General features: G+C 34.8%; 1 protein-coding gene across 1 annotated transcript in view; it reads right to left on the reverse strand.

The window, feature by feature from the left end:
- LOC134649386 (pituitary homeobox homolog Ptx1) overlaps positions 1-20001 on the reverse strand; it is a 47365-nt gene that overhangs the window by 26304 nt on the left and 1060 nt on the right. Inside the window, exon 2 of the mRNA XM_063504128.1 lies at positions 10773-11067. Within this exon, the coding sequence (XP_063360198.1) occupies positions 10773-10965 (193 nt within the window). The 5' untranslated portion in view covers positions 10966-11067. The remainder of the gene's footprint in view (positions 1-10772; positions 11068-20001) is intronic.

Consider the following 20001-nt stretch of genomic DNA (forward strand, 5'->3'; position numbering starts at 1 on the left):
CACGAACGACGCATAACTTTTGCACGGGCGCTCAGTAAGAGCCAAACTGAGTCTTACAGCATCAGCAGCAAGTACCGAAGTAGCGCGAGCTCACGCAGAGACTTCGCCCCAGACGCGGTTTCTATTTCACCCAAGCAATAACAGTCTTACCGCGCTCGGAGGTAGGTTCAAAATGATGAAGTCGCTACCATCGGGCGTGGAGTGCGGGACTTTGAGGCTTATGGTAATTGTAATAAAGCGAAGTGCAGCAGTTATGGGACGTGAGAGGTTCTAGACCAAATCCCGAGTAAGCTGTAACTTCCTTTTGGATTTTCGGAAGCCATTTATCAGTCTGATGTGGGCGTCTGGAAATTTTTCATGTTTCGTTATTGTAGCGGTGCGACATGACACGTACGAGGACGGTTGTCTGTTTATTGGCCACGTTCGGTCTCAAGGTCGTATCTGTTGCGAATCGAGGGACGTTCACGAGTTGTAAACTCAACTCTATGAAAGTTTTTGTAACAAACGTTTGACGTTTCGTATTTTCCACTACACCTTGTTAAGATAAGATAAGATAAAAGATAGTTTATTCAAGTAGGCACAATTACAATGCACTTATGAACGTCAAATAAAGTTACATAAAGTTAAAGTTATATGTGATAAATGACAATTAACATTGACGCTATGCTTTTGTTCGTTATATTTTAGGTGATATTGTTTATGGCGATACCAGATATAATGGATTCGGATTGTTCGTCTACTAAAAAGTTTTTGGAATTATGTACTAATGATGAAAAGAGCATATAGTACCTAATATTTTCCAGAAATGTAATTAAATCTATCATTTCACATAAACACTTTAAACTCTCGCGTTTTGTACACATATTTAATTACACAAACGGGTCTACCGCGATATAATTTCACACCCGTGACCACAGCTGGTGCAACTCAGCTGAAACGTCGGAATTAAAGGTAAAAACAATGAAATTATATCGCGGTAGACCCGTTTGTGTAATTAAATATTTAAAATAAAAACAAAAAAAAATAGATTAATTTGTAATAACAAAAGCAATAATCATAAAAACATAACTAAACGACCACTAATACCTACCTAAACAAATGAGTGTTTAAAGCACGCGAGAGACCGCAGCGGCGGCGGAGCAGTCCCCGGAGAGGAATCAGCAGATAAATCAGCAACCCTTCCCGCAAGCAAATTACAGACCACCTGAGACTTGTAAAAAATATTACTAGTGCACAATGGGAAGCCGAATTAAGGAGGGTGAGCACGGAGCACGGAGCTGGCCCGTCTTTTATCTTACAGCTATGTTTTATAAAAAAAAAATAGAATTGCTTAATTACATATTTCGGAAATCAAACTATGTACTAACATTAACATGTACTAATGTTACGATTACACAAAATATGTACTAACATAAAATGTAATTTATGTTAAGTTGTATGTATAGGTATAATTAATACGTAGAATGACAATTTAATACTTAATTTTTGTATGTCGTATCATTTTATAAAATGTCCAGTAATTCTTGATGCTGACTTGGCCTTAACAAGTACATTATAATATATTGTAACCCTTAACTGTAATAAAATGGATTCTTTTAAGAAAATAGATGAGGGGACAGAATGGTCAAAAGACCACTGAGGGCAATCACTGCGCACATATGGGCACAAATTACTTTCTGCGGACTCGATGACAACTGGCTGGGGATGCGGTTTGTTTATTGTAATGATGTGGATGAAATGTGTGGCGAATGGAAGGGCCCTTTGAATTATGGAATTTTACCGTCCTTATTATTGATTTTTGCCATCATTAAATTCTTAAAAATAGTGTTTTATAATAGATTCATAACTGCAGCCTGAATTTATGAATATTAATCAAAATTTTATGAACCGTGAGTAAATTAAAAAAAAATGTATAGGTAGGTGTATAATGGAATGAAATATAATGTGTATTATTTAAACAACTGATGGCTGTGTAGTGTGTATACAGGTTTATCTAGTGATCAGCTACAAAAACTTTCTAGAGATAAGGATATTAAGTTTGAACGCAGTTCCTCAGTGCATTGCTTATTTTTGGTGAATGTAACATACATTCACCAAAAATAAGCAATGCACTTACTTATAAAAAAGAAAACAACACGACTAGAAACGAAAAATGTTGCAGCTTTTGACACTGGTGATATATCTAATTATTTACTTCAACATATTTGCCAGAAGAGTGGAGCTTTCTTGAAAGTTATAATACTTATCATAAATAGGTAAGTATGACTTTACATAAAAACTTTTTCTCCGTCTTTTAATCAAATGTATTTAGTAGTAGTAACATTCCTAGTGAACATATGATCTTCCTCCCCGCGTTAGGGCTGTAAACGATGCCATTCTGTTCGTTTTCAATTTGCATAAATATTAGTGGGAGCTATAATGTCATAAATATATTACTGTGGTGATACAGATTTTATGGTGATTACAAAATTATAGCCGATCTGGTTTAGGGTGGCGAATAGCGTTGGAAGGTGTGCTGACGTTATATTAGAAGGAGACAGTAATGATATTTAAGGGGGTTTAAAATAATAGTCACAAGAGCTAGGTATAACGTTTCCGTATTTTATTCTCAAGGTATACCCGGGGTACCACAGGCAACATATGTGTAAGATAAAACTAGAAATATATTTTTTACGTTCAACTCGGCATATCTAACGGTCTATCTATGATATGAAAAATTTCCAGACGTCGTCGTTATGAAACATGTAAGGTAAAAAATAAATTTACAAAAATATTGTTTAAACATTATTACTTATAATTATTGTTTGACTCGTACCTAAAGTAGTATTATTACATTAGGTATTAGTTATATAAGTTGTATATTATATTACCTATTGTTTTAAACTTCATAAATGATCTGTTATTATAACATATGATTATTTTTGTTATCTTGTAAACCCGTTGTTAACACACTCCTTGTTATTAAGACTTTTTTTTGCACATTTAACTTATTTGTCGTGTAAAACTGTAAATGTACGGGTATAATATTCCTAGAGTTATTATATACATTATTTTTGTGGGGTCTTCTGGGGACGTCTTCACGCTTAACAACTGGACCAATTTAGTTTGAGTTCTGGCTTACGGAGACCAAGTCGCGGGCATAAGCTAGTTATGTACTTACCTAATAATAAAATTTTGTAGACAACGAAGCCAAAATATTTAACTACGTAGTTGATATCATAAACCTGAGAGTCAGCCTACACTGAGTTAATTCTTTGTTAGACCAATGTCTCACCTCCCTAGATAATAAATTATATATACAATACCATATTTTGTGAAGTTCACCAATATTAGTGGCCCACTATTGTGCTTACGGTGCAACTGTCCCATTATTTTGCTGTTTGCCCATCACCGGCTATTATGTTGTTATTTGTTCTTGAATGCGTTGGGGTGACTACACAATTTGTCATAAAATAAAGAGATTTATGGATGTGCGAGCACAATGCTCTTTTACAACCGTTATCTGTTTTTATAGCTATGTCAATAAAATAAAAACGATTCTAATATGGAAACCGCGATGTTGCAGTAAACATTTGTAATTATTTTTGTTTACAAAATATGTATGGGAAATTATAAAAATAAAAAAATAAATAAATGGCGCCATACTGTTGATTATGTTGTTTTGATTTGTCTTAGCTAGTGAAATATCAAAAATAGTCCAAATTTTCTCTTAAATCTTAACAAAACATACGGAAGTACAGATTACATACAATCTTTAAATATTAGTTAAACCCTATCACTCACGGTGGCCGTTGACCACTAGCGACAGATGCGACAGAGCAAGGGTTACATCTGTCACACTATCAATCACACATTCAACAATGTTTGTTTGTTGCCAATACTCCCGATTTCACGCTGCGCTCTGTCATTACTTGACTTCTGGTTGTACGGGAAAATAATCAATTTCAATTATTTGTTTGTGTTGTCATCTATTTAGAGGTAGAATATCAACATGTGACACTAGCTCATTTGTCATGAGATTAATTAGTCATCTATACCAAACCAAATACCTACGGGTTGGGATCCGTCGCAAGAAATGTTGAAACTGTATACTTAGTCTCATTCTCATGAATAACAATCAGTCTCAAAATGAAATGAAAATTAAATGAAAAAAAAAGAATAATGATATATTAATATTTGTAGGCACAATAACGAAATACGAGTACAGTAACAATCTACTAGAATATATAAAAATCACTGAGTACGTACTTATTAATAGTGTATCCAAATTAGGCATCTTCACCTGATTCCAAAGGTTTCTAACTCTAACAGGACTAAGTAGTGCATAATATTAATACTAATTTGATATATTACGAACTTGGATACGAGTGAATACGTAAAATAGGCGTAGGCGTAGGCGTAAAATAAATGCCATAGATAAGTAGATTTATACACGTTACGTAGTGTAGCAGTCAAATAAAATCTTAAATAGCGCTAACATCCCGAAACCACTAAAATCGTATCTAAAACACAAAAAAACGCCGATTGACATGTGCACAGGCTATTAAACTTTGTCATCGGCAATTAGTGAAGTCGAAACTAAATAATTTAGCCCCGGTAGACATATGACACCCATTCCAGAGGCCTGTTAACAAATTAAAACGATTCGTTCTGTTATTCTAATAGGGAGGTATGGGAAGTGTTTGTGTCGAGCATATTTTGACTAAATTTATTGCTACCACGCCTCCAATGCACGTTTTTTGGGGCGGATGGCGAGACATCTGTCGCTCGAAACACAGTCACGCCCAACGTTTGTAAATTTTGAAGATGTTGACTTTCACAGATTGTAGAAAAAATGTCAAAAAAGTACAAAGTGATACCGCTACAAATCGCCTTAAAGTTGTCAAAGGACATGCAGCCAAATTCGAACTTTAAGATACGTCAAATATTAGATATCTATTAGATATCACCAAGATACGTCAGTGTCAAACGAGTGTCAAAAGTGACGTCTCTTCAAACAAATACGTCAATTTTGACACTTGTTTGTCACTGACATATCTTGATGATGTCTAATAGATATCTAATAGATATCTACTTAGTTCAAAATCCGAATACGGCCCATGGTCGTAACATGTCTTCATGGCATACAAAACATGCTTATGTAGTAGGGGATGTCAGTTTTCAACGTTGAATTGCAGTGACCACTGGCCAACGTGCTACGACAGCATGTTGGTTTTCGGTTCAAGAAATAAAAATACTCTTACATTTTTTATAAGTATTTTAGTATGTACAAGTTACCTACAATAATCTAAATACTTCTTACCATCGAGAATGTTACTGTTTTCTTTCGACAACTATTGATTTTTACAAATAACAGACGAATTTACTTACTGCTAATTTTGCAATCGAAAAAAAATACAACAAAAAAATAATATATTGCACCAGAGTTCTAACGCGGCGACAACGGGACCCGGTGTCAGAGTCGGGTGACAGGGGATGCCTCTTTTGTAAAAAAATATACAAAAACTGTGTAGTGATGCCGGGCGGGACAGACAGTGTGGCACCGATTTTTTGTCAAATAATTTTATAGACATCATCCTCATTTATAAGTGTCAGTAGAAAATTGTTTACAGGTGATGATATTGAAATATAGTAGAATAATCCTAAACATTTAAGTACCTATAGGTAATACAAAAACACATTTTCCAGTAGAAGGAAATAATCAAGAAAACACGCACGAACACAGTAAGTAGGCATTATAATAAAATAATTACCTTAATTTTATTATACCCCCAAAACATAGCTATACAGTCTTAACATATTTCGGGGTCCAGGAAAACTGTTCGTACAGTCAGATTAACATCAAGATAGTGGTAATCTCGAGTGACGGGCAGCATTACAAATATTTGCCCAGCCACCGCCCTGGCAACAGAAAATATCTCAGGTGCATCTGGTGTAACTATGCGATCGTGCTTGAAAATATAATTTCTAAGTGGTTAACGGTTTGAAAATACTTTTATTAAAATAAGATCATAAGTTAGACGTTTGTTTAACACATAACAACCGGTTGGCATGATCAATTTATGTTATATAATATATACATTGTATATATTATGTGTGTCATAAATAAATGTATTTTCTTTCTTTCTTTATCTGTATACAGTAAAGTATTTAGAGCTTATGAACCCACACACACCTACCTGGCAACTGGCAATTTTAGACCATGTACAGCATGTAGGCTTAATTAGTGCATTACAACGAAATGTTGCTTTATATAGTGAATTATTGAAATAATACACAAGATAAAATTTTGTTACTTCTGAATCATACTTTAACGAAGATTGTCTTGGGTATCTACGTACTAGTAGTTGTTTTTTTAACACACCCCATTTTTATTAAACACATTCATACATTTTAAAAGTGAGAAAAACCCCTCATAATCGAATCCAAATCCCTCGTAATTAGTTTTCCATATTTTTCGAGTAAAATAATGAGATTCGCCCTGGATTTAACAGCAAAGGTGAAAAAAATCACGAGCAACGGCAAAATCGACGAGCGGAAGGCTTAAGGCAAGATTCCGCAAAACCTGCAATTTAAAATTAAAGCCACGAAACGTGTTTTTCGCGTATTTTATAAAAATCATAGGATATGACACAATCTTCGGAGGATAAACCCAATGCCTATCACAGCTCAGAGAGCCAATATGATTACGTTACGTGTATTTTCGAGTTTCGAGGGTGGAAAACAACTATGGTTAAACTACATATGTTGTTTATGGATTTTGACTTTTTTTACTTCGGTGAAGTCTTGTTTTTTATATGTATACTTATTGATTATTAGATTAAAGGATGACTCACGCTAGAATGGCCCGGCTCCGGGCCGAGGTAAACGAGACTTCATTTTCTATGACAACTAGGTGACCGTGATCACGTAATTCTTTCTATAGAAAACAAAGTGTCAGGTGCCTCGGCCCGGACCCGGTTAAGTCGAAGTATATTTCAGAATATAAATAAAAGGTAACATTATCTTCTGAAAAAAGAGATTTAAGTAATTCCTTGATTTTAAAATTAACACACAATTAGGTACAATATGTTACTAATAAGTAGGTATACCTACATACCTAGGCTTAGACTGAGCTCCTATTCGTCCTCATTACAATAAGACACAAAACTAACCAAAAATACTACCAAGTACGAGACAGACTCGTGCTCTATGGAACCCTTACACAACAGATTTTTTTTTATTTTTTTTGTAAGGTCCCCCTTTTTCTTAGCTAGGTAACCCTTATTTTAAAGCTTATTAATAAAAGCGCATAACTTACATTTTTTATTCATTTGTGAAATTAATTATCATCATCATCATCATTGGCCTTAGCGTCTAATGCAGACGATTTATGGTGTAAAACCGGAGAAATATCCTATTACACCGCCTGGGACGAAATTAAGGAAACGCAGGGATGCCCAGCACCTGCATTACCCTCTCGGCTTCACCGTCTTATCCCACAGGAAAGGCAAGCCAATACGTGTGGAGACAAGTCAGCTGCAGGAATCTGCTGCTTATTTCAGGTTGGACCCTACTCGCGCCTTACGGAAACTCCATTCCGGGTTTTATTTTGGAGTATCCTTCTCCTAGATGGATTGCAAACCAATGCTAAGAGGACGACCATCTCCCCTGTAACGAAATACCTTCTTCCTTCGTTTGTGGACTTAGTCGCCTCCTACAACACCCTTATCCTATGTGAGGGTTGACGCTATTCTAAAGCCGGCCACCACACGGCTAATACAAATTAATTAATTAATTAATTATACATATACGTATTTCGTGTCATTTTTTTCATAAAGAGATGTACAGAATTACATGCATCAAAACAAAACGTTTGTGATCTTTTTAGAAAAGACTCTTGCCTGGGTTTCTTTTTTAATATAACGAGCATAGTCATAATCGAAAATGGGATTTATTTTCCCCAAATAAAACATAATAGCATTAATAAAATACTGTGCATTTTAATCCCCTATTTAAATTCAATGACAAAAGCGGCAAGTGCGAGCTAATCATCGCTATATAATGCTTCGTCGATTTCGGAGGGTTGTTTTTTAATGCGCAGGCGGGATGGAGATATAAAGAATACACGAGTACAAGAAGGATAGAGTACTCAATTCATCGGAATTGACTTTAAATGATTACTCCCGCTGCCCTTTTTTGTTCGTCAGTGATGGATTGCAAATCATTGCGTTTACGCCAGTTTCACTCCGGTGATGCCGTTGTTTAATTACTCTACGTGTGTTTAATTTAAAATTTACAACATATAAAAAAACATTAAATTAACGTTGTTACATAAATATTTGCGTTAAGCTATACCTATGCATATACCTATCTTAAAGGAAAATAAACGTAATACGAAGTTTATTTACAATATACCAGACTTAAAGCCCTGACTAAAATAGGCATAGGTAGCATTAAACATGGTATCTACAAAATGTGTAAATATTTTGTAAAAATACTTAGTCATATTTAATTGTAGTTTAGTGTTATATATATTTATAAGGAACTACATGTCGTTTTTTACGCATTAAAATTATAAAATAGCCAAGCAGAGCACGCAACCAGACAGTGGTGTGCTGCCACTGCTGCCCCTCAGCATGACTAATTGCGCAGCTAAACACCCGGGGGCGCGTAATCCGATATTGATGCGTCTGTAAAAACTATCCGATTAGCCCTGGCTGTTTGCGACCGGCAGTACAGGTGCCAGCAATACTAAATTAAACAAACAATACAATTATGTTAATGTCTGGAAGTACTCTAATGATTTTGGTACATTTCTTTCAGTTAAAACGTCATGTTCATTTCCCTATCAAATCTAATCTAATAAAGGGAAACAAACAGGCGTCGAATAAGTTTTAAATTATTAAAAAGAAGTATACCTATAAAATATACCTATATTTTGTAGAGGGTATCAGTAACTGCGAAATAATGTTTAGGGTTGTTATATTTAACTAAAGATATTTTGAGCGCAAGTTGGCTCTTTCGTCCCGTATCTAGGCCAACTTGAACTTTAAAAATCGTAACTTCCTGTGTTATTGATATCGTAGAAATATGGCATTGGATCTTGCTCATGCCTAATAGAGCGCGTGAGGAATGTCGTGGAATAGTAAGATGGCAACATTTTATTCAAAAAGTTGGGCGGTCCTCATTCCGGCGTCCTCCTTAATTATAATCTATCTTTTAAATTGGCGATCATGTACCTATCCTGTATAAACGCCTTTTGTTTCGTAGAATATTAATTTAAACAAAAGCCATACGCCAATAACAGAATATAGGTGCAATGGAACTTCTAGTTAAGCTAAATTCAAACGGGTCACAGATGTGAACCATGTAGGTAATTCAATTATTAACGATTATAATACCTGCCAGCATAAATTTCATTCTTAATTTAAATAAAAATTACACTTATTATATAGATATTTTTAAAAAAAATACGGGTAAATCAACATCACATTATACAATGACACACGCGCGTATGTCATTGTAATAATGTACAGTAAATTTGAGAGCGTCATGATAAAATTGGCATGGGCCTGGATAAAAGATAAAATTGCGTGTCACCGAAACAGAATAATCCCTAATTTTGTATACAAACGCGGCAAGTGCACCGTCCCCGTCACGGTTGTCACGCTGATGACGTGTGACGCTCGCAATTTCGTCACGATTGTGTCGTGAATAAAACTAAAACACGTGTGGCAACAATCGATGATTATTGCTATAAAATTGTTGTAAAAATTGTATTTAAGCTTTATGGTTATTCACGGCACTTGATCTCTCGTCGATGTTTTTGTAATGTTGTTCTATCATTTAATGATGGCCAGCCATCCGTGTCAGTGTAAGTAGAACCATGTAGAACAGATAAAACCATACATAATCCACCATTAACCCCTTTCATTTCGGTAATACTAATAGTGCTAATGTAGAGTGTAGATTACGTTTTTTAGATTCAAATATTTAGACAGATAGCAATGAAAGTATTTAACCTATATCCAGTCCTTTCTCAGCGCCACTGGAACTAATTTCATCAACGCCAAGAACCCAATTACTTTTTTACGTAAAATCGAAAGCACCCTATTTATTTACCCTCGCCGTATCCCACATCCCATCTCCGAGGAGCTACACATCTTCATAAAAATAAAACAAACGAACGAACGACTTCATCGGATGCTCGCCGCGGATCACGGACGAAAAGTCCCTTTTATTTTATTTACAAGCCCGGTGGAGTTTAAAACGGGATTTATTTGCCAATATAGAATGTTCCTGAATAGATCGTTTGCGATGTATTTCACTAAAATTCATCTATCAGGGCTTAGCGGCAATTTCCATTTCACATTGTCTGCAGCAGTTTGCATTTATATTTTATACTACACTATTTATATGTTCATATGTGCTTAGGATTCCGATCCGTTGTACGAATTAGGCGAAAAAAGCGATATGTAGGTAACACGTTTGAGAACTGAATCTAAAATGATGCATGAAAGTGCTCTCCTAGATATCTTCATAATTACAGCTTTCGTTGCACAGTTGAGAACAAGGTCTTAGAGAATCTTTAATTAATAAGATAATTGATATGGCTAAAAGAACTAGAATCTCACTTCACTATAGTATTATTATTAATTCATTAAGCTCCAATACAAAAGTGTCCCTTTGCGACGCGACGTAGGTAATTTTAAATCGCCCGAAACTCCTTTTTTTTAAGATTCGACACAAATAGACAATTGTAGTTATTTAATTCTAAACTATAAACTTACGCTTAAGCTTTTCAAGCGGCTCGTGGTGTAGGGGCGGCGCGTGCGCGTGCAGCGGCGTGTGCTGCGGCTCGTGATGGAGAGGCGCCATGAGGCTGGAGATGGCCGAGCCCACGGACGCCGCAACCGACTCGTGCAGGTGCCCCCCGTGCAGCTCCAGCTCCGACAGGCACAGGCCCTCGCTCAGCGGCTCCATGCCGGCCGCCAGCGCCTCTTTGTACACGCGGAGGTGAATGGTGAGGCCGGACGGGGTCGTGAGGGGAAGAATACAACACGCTTATGCGCAGCGCATTGGGTTCTAGAACAAAATACAAATACTTTTTTGAAAAAGTTTAACTAGGGAGAAAAGGAATTAGCTAAATATATCCCAACACATCCTTATCCCATGTTCCTATATTTTGTGGTAATAAGTGTGTGAGTTGCAATATAGTTGGCCACTTTGGATGTCTATTCTATCTATTTAAGGCTGGCTCCACAGCTGCACACAGATTTACAATCATCTATATTTTTTAGGAGACTCTTCAAATTCCTGTCTATTAACGTTTTATTCATTTATTCATTGTATTTTCTACCTAGATCGGTCACATTTATAGGTTTAGTAATTTGCTATCTTCTCATGTCTAGTAATAATTAGTAATTTACGAAAAAGATGCGTAGAGGCGCAAAAAAACGTGGGCAAGCAAAAACAAGAAATCATGAAGTAAATTTTCCGCTTGAGCATATAAATCAGCGACATTCAAATATAAAATGTGAAGTACCTACTTGCCATGCCAGAGACATTCTCATCCCAAAAAATTATGAAACTTTTGTACGTAACAAGTACTTACTCAACTATATATACATATATTACCTATTATCACTTACTTTCAAAAGTTTTCAAACTATAAATTATAGTAACTTCACTATCAACTTATTTTACAGTCACATTACCACGTAAACACCATCTTGAAAATTATTACGCTTACGGTAACAAGAGAAAGTCTAGAACATGACACAATTTAGGCTAGTCAAGTGAACTATCCAGTTGATTTAACGTTGCTAAAACAACAGATATCCAGCCTAGTAAACAGCAAGTTTCATATTTCAAACATGTCAGTAAGTTTTAAGCACATAAAATTCACTCGCGTAGCGTAGATAGAACGACTACGTTAACTGATTTATGCCTTTAACGGGCGTTTTTACATTTCTGCACCGAGAATTCAATATTCAGCAAAAAGAGAAGCGGCTCTGCTACGGTAGGCGGTAAATGACCTATTGAATGGAGTTTAAAATAGGTTTTAACGTTTTAAAATGTCTCGGCTTGATTTACAGCACATTGGGGTGCAGAGATATGTTTTGAAATTAAAAGGATTAGCTAAAAGACATGTTGTTTTTTTGTGTACACTATTTGTGTACTGAAAGAACGACAAAAAGTAACGGCCTGATTCAAATTTTAATAAACGTCAAAAATGTGATCTCGATACGATATTGACCGGATCTGTCAGTCTCAAAAGTGACGTTTCTTCAAACAAAAACATCACTTTTGACATGCTTTTGACACTGACAGATCCAATCCATATCGTATCAAGATTTAGGCCGTAATAGATAGGTACTCGTAAGTCGTAACTTGACTGTGTCATCAGTAACATCACACGAATGTGTTTCATATAAACTCTATGATCGTTTTGAATGTTCCAATACGAGTACATAATCTTTTTTTTTTGTTCATTGATTTATTTAGGGACTTTTAATCTTAAGAAGCTGATTTGACTTGTCAGTTAAACACCCTATTGAAAGCTGTCAATAATTTAGATAGCTGCAAATAAATATATCTTATGTTACCTTTAAACGAGCAATTCTTTTAATTTATTGAATACAGGGTGCTTCCTGTAACAAGAGCAATAAATTAAACTATAGGCTGTACTCCTCAAACTGACCAACATATGTTCAGCAACTTTTAAAAATTATGAATCCTTTAGACTTCCTCTTATTCATACAAAATAAATATTGCCTTCAATGTAGGTACGCTGACATCAGTGTGTCTGACGTCAGCGTGTCATGCTTTAAACATACCTAACAAGATTTGCAATACATTGCGTCTTAGAATAAACTTTAAAGTGTAATAAAAATAAAAACACGAGTTATTTTCAAAAGTTGCTGAACAAATGTTGGTCAGTTTGAGGAGTACAGTCTACAGTTTAATTTACCTATTGCTCCTGTTACAGGAAGCATCCTGTATATTAAGCCAAAGTAGGAGTCTAATATAACCAAGTAAGTTGAAGCTAATCGAGTTGAGTTAGGTATTTAACAAGATTTAATTAAAGCGAGTAATTAAGTTCACCACGCCTGCCTAGTTTTAGCTTTGTGCCTTCATAAACTACCTGTTATGTAGTAGGTATTTCTCGACAATCAAGGTTAGAAATTCAAATTAATTATTGTTAACTAATAATAATGTTTAATTGTTTAAACTGTTATACAGTTTGGCGGAGGTTGTACCTAGTATGTAAAAATATGCTGTTTCCGTGAATAAATGGTTTATTTATAAAAAAAAAATAAAAAAAACATTGTTTACGAAAACTCGCAAAGATTGCCGCACTTAAAACGGTTTTTTTTCGAAACCATAATTCGGTTTGAGCGCATGCGATTTGGGTTGTTTGGACTCAATCTTAAAATACTAAAAAATAAAATAAAATATTATTATTCAATATAATTCAACAATGATATTCTAAATACCTATTTTATGTTTACACGTTCATTAAGTCAGCATTTGGTCTGTCAAATATTCAAAGCAGCAGGTTAAAATTTGTCGGGTTTTATCAGCCCACTGTGTATAAGTATACTTGGTAATGCCATATTTCATGTGAATAAAAGGGTATCACATCAAACTTCGTCTGCAATCGTAACGAACTACATATACTATCAAAAAGATTCTAAAACCCAAACTCCTATACGAGTAAAAGGTCAAAGACCTGCGCGTTAAGTAAGGAAGTGTCACAAAACTCGAAACTCGCACTACGCAAATACGGCTCGTATTTTCAGCGAGTTGAATTGAAAACGGTCTGAAGCCGGCAGTACTAATCTTGACTCGGCGGTGAGTAATTGAGCAAAGCCAAAGGCAGCAATCGAGCCGGCTGAGCCTCTCTTATCCCTTTAAACCAACGCAAAGCCTTTTTTAAGCCAAAAGATTTAAGTTGGCGAAAGTGGCTGCTCTATTAAAACGCGATTTCATTCGAATTTTACTCGAACCCGTCCTCGCTGCGGCTGATAAAGAATCTCAAAAGTATTTTTAATAGAATTAAATTAATAATAAAAAAACAAAGTCGCGATATGTCAACATAAAATCCATATGTATGCCATTTCATTTAATACGTTTAACGCTATGAAATAAATATAGTACCTAACTATACTAATTATAATACCTAATAAATTATGCACTGTTAAAACAAATTTATGTTATTGTGATAAAGTTTACCTCCATTCCTTCTTAAATTTGTCTAATTCATACTTTTATTGATGTTTTATGAATATTATTAAACCGTAGGTAGGTAAGTATCTTGGCCACACACTAAACATATAATAGGTATTTCATAGTCTATTCAAATAGATAGGTACTACGTGTTGTATGTATTTTCTCAACACTGTTAGAGTTATAAATTGATCCCATACTTATTATTTTGAGTTCACAACACAAAAAAGCGGCCAAGTGCGAGTCGGACTCGCCCATGAAGGGTTCCGTATTTAGGCGATTTATGACGTATAAAAAAAAACTACTTACTAGATCTCGTTCAAACCAATTTTCGGTGGAAGTTTACATGGTAGTGTACATCATATATTTTTTTTAGTTTTATCATTCTCTTATTTTAGAAGTTACAGGGGGGGGGACACACATTTTATCACTTTGGAAGTGTCTCTCGCGCAAACTATTCAGTTTAGAAAAAAATGATATTAGAAACCTCAATATCATTTTTGAAGACCTATCCATAGATACCCCACACGTATGGGTTTGATGAATTTTTTTTTTTTTAGTTTCAGTTCGAAGTATGGGGAACCCCAAAAATTTATTGTTTTTTTTCTATTTTTGTGTGAAAATCTTAATGCGGTTCACAGAATACATCTACTTACCAAGTTTCAACAGTATAGTTCTTATAGTTTCGGAGAAAAGTGGCTGTGACATACGGACGGACAGACGGACAGACAGACAGACATGACGAATCTATAAGGGTTCCGTTTTTTGCCATTTGGCTACGGAACCCTAAAAACGACTTATTCCAAACATTTTCATTCTATCTGTGCCAATTATTGACGAATACTACTAGAAAGGAGACTATTCTATATCATCAGATAGTAGACCGCACAGCAATAAAAACTAAAATAAGCAAACAAGCAGTTTATATTTCATATCTATCTTTTGCTAATGATAAATAACTCTACTTTAATATGTTATGATAAAGAATGCTCGTCTTTGTTTGTAATAAATTATAATACAGTAATTACTGTAATACTGGTTGGTTATTCATTTGACTACGTGTACTAAAATTTCATAATTATTACATGAAAATAATATTGTTAATTCTCATACCTAAATGTACCTATGCATAACCACAAATAGGTATAGTACTAATTATCTAAGCAGTATACTAGAAGACACTTTATTAATATAGGGCACCAAATATCTAATACATAATTAATTACTTCAAATGAATCAAATATTAATTGATAATTAATCATGCATCCCATGAATTCATAAACAGAGGTTCCAAATTTTATATTTGTAACGCATGTTATATTACTTTTTAATATTTTATCTGTTTACGTCTATACGTAAACAGATAAAACAGGTATCGGTCTATACCGATTCAAGAATAGTCCCCGAGCACTCAAATATTGATATGATCCGGTCTATCAGCTGATATGGTATCGCATTGTGAATGATCAGATAGCGTTACATGTGAAGGAACCGTTTAGATGCAATCTTGAGAGCATTATTTTTGTATGGATAAATATAGAGTACTTAGCAACGGAGACGTGGTTTTCATTAGAATGGCATGTTGTAAAATAAGACCTCTATGAGAATTCTGACCTATCTACATATTCAAATAAGCACAATTGTATTTTATCCAGTGGTCGTGTACGTAAGTTCAGGTATACACGCAAAATTGTTTTCCATGTCTTCAACTTTTTTATACCACTAACGTGGCAAACAAACGTACGGATCGGCTGATGTTATAAGCAGCGACCGCAGATTCATAGCTAATGGCTCCTACACGATGGGCCAACGCCAGCCACTCCAAGGGACGCATTTATGCGTTAGAGGGAGCAAAGTGATATTGCTATCTCATTCTACCGCGTGACTGCGTCCCTTGGAGTGGCCGGCGTTGGCCCATCGTGTAAAGGAGCCATGAGACGCATGCATGGCACTAGCCTGAACGGCTGGCATGAACCGTCGGCTGTTAACAGTGATATTTCTAACCCCAGAAATAAAAAAATAAAATAAATAAATAAATATTATGAGACAATCTTACACAAATCAACCTAGTCCCACGGTAAGCTCAATAAGGCTTGTGTTGTGGGTACTAGACGACAATATATATGTATAATATATAGATACATATAAGTACTTAAATACATAGAAAACATCCATAACTAAGGAACAAATATTAAAAATGGCACTTTTGATAGCTGACAGATCAAATCCATATCAGTTTCAGAACAAGAAATCAAAATCAGAATTGGGCTCCTGGAAACCTTACTCATCCAAGACACAATACCTGCAGATACCTAGTCCTTGTGCTGGTAGGTATGCAAACGTGCTATAGATACTAATCTAACTCATATTGAATTACTTCTTCGGCATAGTAAGTAAACAAATCGGAAAAAATTGGCAGGGTTGACGCCGTTGACGGTAGTGTAATAAAAAAAATATATATATTGACAAAAAACAGGTTACAAAGTTGGTTTTGAAGTCCCTGACTTCTGAGCTAGGTAAAGACCTGTGTTACAGAAGTCAGAAATAATGAGTGGGGTAATAATTTTTCTGTTTTACTTTTTTCTTGGGTTCTAATTGGGAATTAACCTGTCAAATCCCACGATATGACGTCACCATAAGCGTTCTGGCTCATATACCAAAAGTAGCAAAAGAAGAAAAATGTTTATACCAGTGGAAACAACCACTTTAGACTTTAAGAGAAAAGCTTAGCATCGTAGGTTGGTATCTCCAATATCTCCATACCAACAAAGTCCCCATTTTCCTTTCTGTAGGTACCTATATTGACATTATGGAAAGAGTTATTACATCATTTGATTTAGCAGTAAATAGTAGTAGTAAACTATTGTACAAAAAAACATATTCAAAATAACATACCATTAGAAAGAAGTACAAAGGCGAACTTATCCCTTTGAGGGATCTCTTCCAGTTAACCTTTTTGAGTTAGATTTTGTACACATTTCCAAAATAAAACCTCGGACTATTAAAAAAAAGATTGATATCCTTAACCTGCACGCCAATGACCGATATAACCGCACCGTAGGTTCAACGCCAAAGACCGATTAATCGGTCACAGACCACAGAGCAACATCGACCTACGTGCATATACATAAAGTTCAACTTCAGTTTTGACACTTCAATGATGTGGCGTCTGAGTGACAGCTTTTGTGTTTGACACGGCGTGGAAAAGGTTAATCATAATATATGTCTATCGACCGATTTAAATACATGTGTTCTTTTTATGAACTAGCGCAGGGGTCGGCAAATGTAAGGTAATGCAAGAGAACCTACCCCAAGAGAAATCTAGAGTATTTTTTCAGGAAAGAAGATAACACACACACACAAATTTTATTTTCATCTCTCCTGTTCGGAAAGTTCACCTTTCATAGGCTGATAACCGGGTGGAAAATTGCATTTCCCACCCTAGGGTAGAAAGTCATTTTTTTTTAATGTTTACTTCGAGCCACGGCTAACAGCCTTATATGCCATATTATTCAGTTAAAAGTTCTCATATTAGATTGGCGCCGTTTACATTTTGATCGGAAAAAATCTAAAACCACATACAATCCGATCTTAAATTGGGATGTGTCTGAAACGGCCTTAATGTATACGCGCCTTAAAAAAAAAGTGAAACTGAATGAATTAATGTAATGTAATGATAATATTTTAATAAACATTCATTGTCATTTATATTAATTTATTAACAAATATTTATGTTTATTTTATACATTTAATAAATATTAAATACAAGTACTATAATTTTTATACACAATAATAAATATTTTTGCAATAGCAACATTTTTATTTTCATAAAATCGAAAAAAAAAACTAATTAGGAAAAGGCGGGAATAGGTATTGGTACTAAATAAACTGTTGAGACATTATACTTGCTCTGGTTCAAAATGGATTTTTCAAGTGATTCGAGTGACTTAAACATAGAATTAACTCCTGAATCTGTTAAAGAAGAAGCAAAAACAGTGGTTGATAATCTTTTACCTGCATCTTCAAAACAAAGATACCTAAAGGCATACGAGCACGTCATGAATTGAAGAAGCGTTAAAAAAGTGGTCGCTGTCGTTAAACGTATTTTTGGCTTATTTCAGTGAAATGTCTAAATCATTACAAATAATAATAATAATAAGTGGTTTTGTATTTTATTTTTATGTCCATGTTATAAAATAACCTAACCTAAGCTTAAAGACAAATAAAGATAATAATAATAATATAGCCATTTATTCCGAACGATATCAAGTTACAATTGAATATACAAATGTTTTTTTTTTTATAATATATCTCTTAGTTCGGTGTGCCGTAAGGCATAGGCCTCCTCCAACTGTCTCCATTGGGATCTGTCTGCAGCAACCCTCATCCAGTATGGCCCCAGAGTCAGACGGATGTCGTCTTTCCATCTTGTAAATGGATGTGCTTGCTTTCTAGTACAGCCTCTGGGGTACCATAGAGTAACCTGTTTGCTCCATTTTTCTATTGGGCAGCGTAGCACGTGGCCTGTCCATCCCCACTTTAGATCAGTTACCACTTTGGAGCAATTACTCTATGCTTAAATCAGTGATGAACTGGTGAATACAAAGCATCAAGTTAACTTGAAAAACTTCATAAATACTTACATACCAATAATAAACCTACATTTCTCGTGTTTGACTTTCCTCATAGTCGAAATGAAAAGTAGAGTATTTAACTTGGGTAAAAGTAACCATCTCACCCTCGAACTATTGGCGCTCTCTCTTCGTTCGAGCGCCAAAATATCTCGGGTGAAATGGTTCACTTTCCACCCTTGGTTAACAATCTACTATTTAATCGGCCTAAATTACTTAAATGTAAATATTTTTTTGAGAATCTAGAATAACCACAAGCCATTCAAAAAAGCCTTCAAAGCAAAGCAAAGGCATAATATATTGGGTAGTTACCCAGATTAAGTTTTTTCACCAAACCAACTGGTAAAGGCTCTCTTGATTGTTCAAAAACCGATAGCAAAGTTGCATTTTATTCATATGTGAGGCAAAGTAATCAACTGTAAATTTGGAGTTGTTTTCTTATGTTTGCTGGTAGAACTGATTTTGAAATGAGGATTTTGAATGATAAATATTCAATAACATATATTTGAATTTGATTTGGTTTGATTTTGTTTGATATTTTACAGTTAATATTTCTTCGGGTTGGTGTGGTGCAAATGTTTGTGTTTCACTCGAGGGCAAAATTTATTTAACTCTCGTGCTTTGAAACCCTCGCAACGCTCAAGATTCCATTTTTGAATTTTTTTCAATTTTGGAATCTTTTTCTTGCTCGTGTATCAATATTAGCACGAGCGGTTAAACAACAACTTTGCCCCCTTGTAAAACAAATAACTATTACAGGGAACTTGAAGTTAAATAAATAACTATTTATACAAGCAACTTTTTCTTTTCCTGGAGACAAATTTCAATTTGTTAAAACATACCTAATTTTAATTACTTACATTTACATACTTACCTACTTACACTTGTTAATTTTATTTTTAGTCGTTTACCGCATACTAACATCATTTGACGTTTAACTGCACAAGCTACATACATAATATATGCGTAATATTACATATTGCTAGGGTACGTGTGTCGATATGAGCCGTCGTTTAAAATAGATTGAAAATAACTACGTTAGAGCAGTTTTATTTTAATTTTAGTTCCCCAAAATTGATTATTTAGTAGTTAGTAGTGTATTAGGTACTTTTAGTTCCTACAATTTTAATGTTGCGAATAATATACCAACTGGCTA

The sequence above is a fragment of the Cydia amplana genome, chromosome 1 (assembly GCF_948474715.1).
Source record: "Cydia amplana chromosome 1, ilCydAmpl1.1, whole genome shotgun sequence".
NCBI lineage: Eukaryota > Metazoa > Arthropoda > Insecta > Lepidoptera > Tortricidae > Cydia > Cydia amplana.